The sequence below is a fragment of the Piliocolobus tephrosceles genome, chromosome 21 (genome assembly GCF_002776525.5).
Source record: "Piliocolobus tephrosceles isolate RC106 chromosome 21, ASM277652v3, whole genome shotgun sequence".
Lineage (NCBI taxonomy): Eukaryota > Metazoa > Chordata > Mammalia > Primates > Cercopithecidae > Piliocolobus > Piliocolobus tephrosceles.
The window spans coordinates 48715359-48719209 of NC_045454.1; the positions used below are offsets into that span (position 1 = coordinate 48715359).

General features: G+C 59.0%; 1 protein-coding gene across 1 annotated transcript in view; it reads right to left on the reverse strand.

Annotated features, from left to right (window-relative positions):
* Positions 1 to 941: 941 nt before the first annotated feature.
* The window catches only part of PIAS4 (protein inhibitor of activated STAT 4), a 31128-nt gene continuing 28218 nt past the window's right edge, over positions 942 to 3851 (reverse strand). The window contains exons 10-11 of the mRNA XM_026455507.1: positions 2819 to 2949; positions 942 to 2707 (exon numbers count right to left, since the gene is read on the reverse strand). Coding sequence (XP_026311292.1) covers positions 2448 to 2707; positions 2819 to 2949 — 391 coding nt within the window. The 3' untranslated portion in view covers positions 942 to 2447. The remainder of the gene's footprint in view (positions 2708 to 2818; positions 2950 to 3851) is intronic.

Below are 3851 nucleotides of genomic sequence, written 5' to 3' on the forward strand. Positions count from 1 at the left end.
GCCTTTTGAACAACTGTCCGTTTCCAAGCGGCTGCACCATGCTGTCCTCTCCAGCTGTGTGGACTGCAGCTCCCCTGACCCTTGCTGCCTGCTGTCTGTGGTGCTAGCTGTCCTGGTGGGGGTGACAGGTATCTCACATCCCTAACATCTCATGTGCTCCATAGTTGTCTATTTTTTTTTTATTTTTTGAGATGGAGTCTCGCTCTGTCACCCAGGCTAGAGTGCAGTGGCGTGATCTTGGCTCACTGCAAGCTCCACCTCCTGGGTTCAAGCGATTCTCCTGCCTCAGTCTCCCCAGTAGCTGAAACTACAGGGGCCCACCACCACACCCAGCTTTTTGTATTTTTACTAGAGATGGGGTTTCACTGTGTTGGCCAGGATGGTCTCGACCTCCTGACCTCAGGTGATCCGCCAGCCCTGGCCTCCCAAAGTGCTGGGATTACAGGCGTGAGCCACCGCGCCCAGCCTGCTTTTCCCTGACAAAAGCAAAACCTTTGTGTATCTTTTTGGCCACCCAGAGAGACATGGATGATCCTGGGACCTGAATTCCGTGTATGGCCCAAGCCCCTTCACCCAGTCTCCCAGCTTGGTGACACCGCGCCCAGGCAGTACAGTACACAGTAAAATGGGCCTCATTCAGGTTGGGCATGGTGGCTCATGCCTGTAATCCTAGCACTTTGGGAGGCTGAGGAAGGAGGATTACTTGAGGCCCAGAGTTCAAGACCAACCTGCGCAACATAGCGAGACACCCGTGTCTATTAAAAATAAGTAATAAAAATCTGCCTCATTTGACCACGAGCAGCACCTTTTGAATTCTGAAACTCGGCAATAACCAGGACAGAGAGATGTGGGTGGGGCTGTTTCTGTCCTTCCCACAACCCCGCCCCCCACTACAGGGTACACACTGAAAGACACAGGGCATAGAAAAGCGGACGCCTGGGTGGCTTCACCTCGACCTTTTTTATTTGCATTTTTTAAAAACAATTAAATTAGAATACAAATATTAGAAAACAGCGGCCTTCAGCTGCCCATGCGGGCGGGAGGGGCCGAGCTGCGCAGCGGGCTGCGGGCTCTGCAGCGAGACTGAACTGCCCTCGGCCAGATGCACGTCCCTTTCTTTAGACCTGAAATGATATTGCTTCCTGACTAGGAGTTCTGTTTATACAAAGGAAAATTCTGGGCTGGGGAGGACAAAAGCAAAACAGACCGCAGGCAGCAGGTTTGGAGAACCAGGTGAGGCCGGTGCCCTGCCTGTGCCCCGGTCTCCTGGGGGGGCGAGGGGGGTGCCCAGCTGCGGGATCCTGGAGGCAGAGCCCCGGAAGCGCCCCCAGTTGTTGGACCCTGAGGCCAAGGGCATGGGTGGGGCCTGTGAGGGGCCGGGAACCCCCGGGGACAGGAGGGAGGCCCCTGCTCTGGTCCTGCTGGAAAAGCAAGGCTCCCGGGGGACAGGGTGCCAGGCCAGCCTCGTACCCGTCGGAAAACCAAGAGCAAAAAGGAGAGGAATCAACCCAAAGAAGAGCTGGGGTGGCCGGAGTCCCTGCTGCCCCTTGGGAAGCGACCGCCCCCCGTGCCCCAAGGACTGGGGTACGGTGGCGGCGGCGGCGGCAGCTGTGGACATCTGTGGACATCGGTGCTGTTCCGTAGGGAAGTTAACCTGAATTGGAGTTACCGAGGTAGCTGGCTAGAAAACTGAGACCCCCCCACGCCACACGGTGCCGCACCCTGGGCCCCCGCCTTCCCCGGGGCTTCCTGGCCACACGCCGGGTCTTCAAAATACCAAATTATTGCACTTTCAAAAAATACAACACATCTGTGGCTAAACCCTCCCCAGCCGCCCACCGTCCCCCAACCCTGCCCGCCCATCCCCCCACCCCACTGCCCCCCCCTGCCCCAACCCACTCCATGGCTTCTTGGCTAAAACGCTCGTTGCTCGGCGCGTGAGGGTCTCTGGGAGAGGATGTGTTTGCAGAGAAAAAGCAAAGGAAGAGACACACGTCAAAGTGGTCGCCAGAGAGGGGCTGTGCCCCACTGCCCGCCGCCCGGGGCCCTGCGCACCGGCTGGAATGGTCGTGGGAAGAGGGCGGCGGGCAGCTGGGCATCCGGAGGGGAGGGCACGGGGCAGCGTCCTGGTCCCTCCCGCCCACTACCCCTTCCCGGCTCGGACTCCAGCCGGGGAGGCGGCTGTGTGGGTGGCCGGCCTTGTTTTTAAGAGTTTGACTTTTTTGTTTCATTTTTCTTTTTTGTATCTTTTTTTGTCATTTTACTTTTTTTTTAATCCCCCATAGGAGAGTCCAGAGGTACAGGTGCCAGGAGCCAGGCAAAGGGGTGGAAAAACAAAAGGAACGACAAGAAAAAAGAAAAAGAAAGGTCACTCCTCCCTCTGCCCCTGAGGCTGGCCCGCGCCCTCTGCGTGGTGAGCACCAGGAAAGTCGAGTGTGCGGCCGGGGTCAGCAGGCCGGCACCAGGCCCTTCTGGAAGGGGCAGCGGCGCTTGGGCCGGGGGCCCTCTTCGTCCTCCTCCTCCTCCTCCTCTTCCTCCTCCTCCTCCTCCTCTGAGGACGATGAGCTGTCCAGCGTGAGGTCCACCACGTCGGCGCCCGGCTTTCCATTCTCCACGCCGCCCACCGGGCCGCCGCCACCCGTGCTGCCCAGGGCACCGCTCCCGTTGACGCTGGGGGCAGGCAGGAGCCCGTTGGCATCCGAGGGGCCTGTGGGGGACAGGGACAGGGTGCAGGTACTTAGGATGCAACCACTGATAAATGGGAAACTAAGGCGGCCCTGGCTGGGGACTGCGCGGTCGGTGGTGGCGAGGCACTCACCCAGCACGAGGATGGCGCCCTGCGGGCTGCAGCTGCGCTCCTTTTCGGCGCGGATCGGGCACCACGAACCGTCCACCAGGTACTCGATCTCGTCGGCGTCCTCACACTCGCTCAGGATCTTCGAGAGGAGCCTGGGGCGAGGGGGACAGCTGACGACGCAGCTGGGGAGCCCCGCCCCCCCCCACCCCCCCCCCCCCCCCCCCCCCCGGGTGCCGCCCGGCACTTCCCCCTTCTCCCTGCAAGAGCAGCTTCACCGCCCCGACTACAGGGGTCCAGGGGCCCTGAATCCCCTCCCCTGGCCTTAGGCTCCTGCAGGTGCTGAGCCCCAGGCAGGTCGTGCACACAGCACTGCCAGGGGTGGCGGGGCAAGGAGGCACAAAACCAGTGGCCCCCAACTATCCACAAGAGCAGGCGATGTGGGGGCTGCAGGGGTCCTGCCCTCCCTGCCCCCTGGGCATCTCCAGGTGTGCACGCATGTTTGTGTAGGGATGTGACAGTGTATCTGTGCATGTGTGAGCATGTGTGCATACGTGTGCATGGATGCATGTGTACATCAAGTGCGCACGTGGGTGTATGTGCATCCATGTGTGGATGTATGTGGGCATACGTGAATGTGGACTGTATGGATGTGTGTGTGTATGTGTGACGGTGTGGACTGTGTGTGTGTGACGGTGTGGACTCTACGGATGTGTGTGTGCAATAGTGGGGACTGTATAGATTGTGTGTGACTGTGTACTGTAGACTATGTGTGACGGTGTGGTCTGTATCGATTGTGTGTGTGACAGTGTGGATTGTATCAATTGTGTGTGTGTGACAGTGTGGACCGTTATGGATGTATGTGTAATGGTGTGGACCGTATAGGTGCATGTGTGATGGTGTGGACTGTATGGATGTGTGTGTGTGACGGTGTGGACTGTATGGATGTGTGTGTGACGGTGTGGACTGTATGGATGTGTGTGCGCGACGATGTGGACTGTATGGATGTGTGTGTGACGGCGTGGACCGAATGGATGTATGTGTGATGGTGTGGATG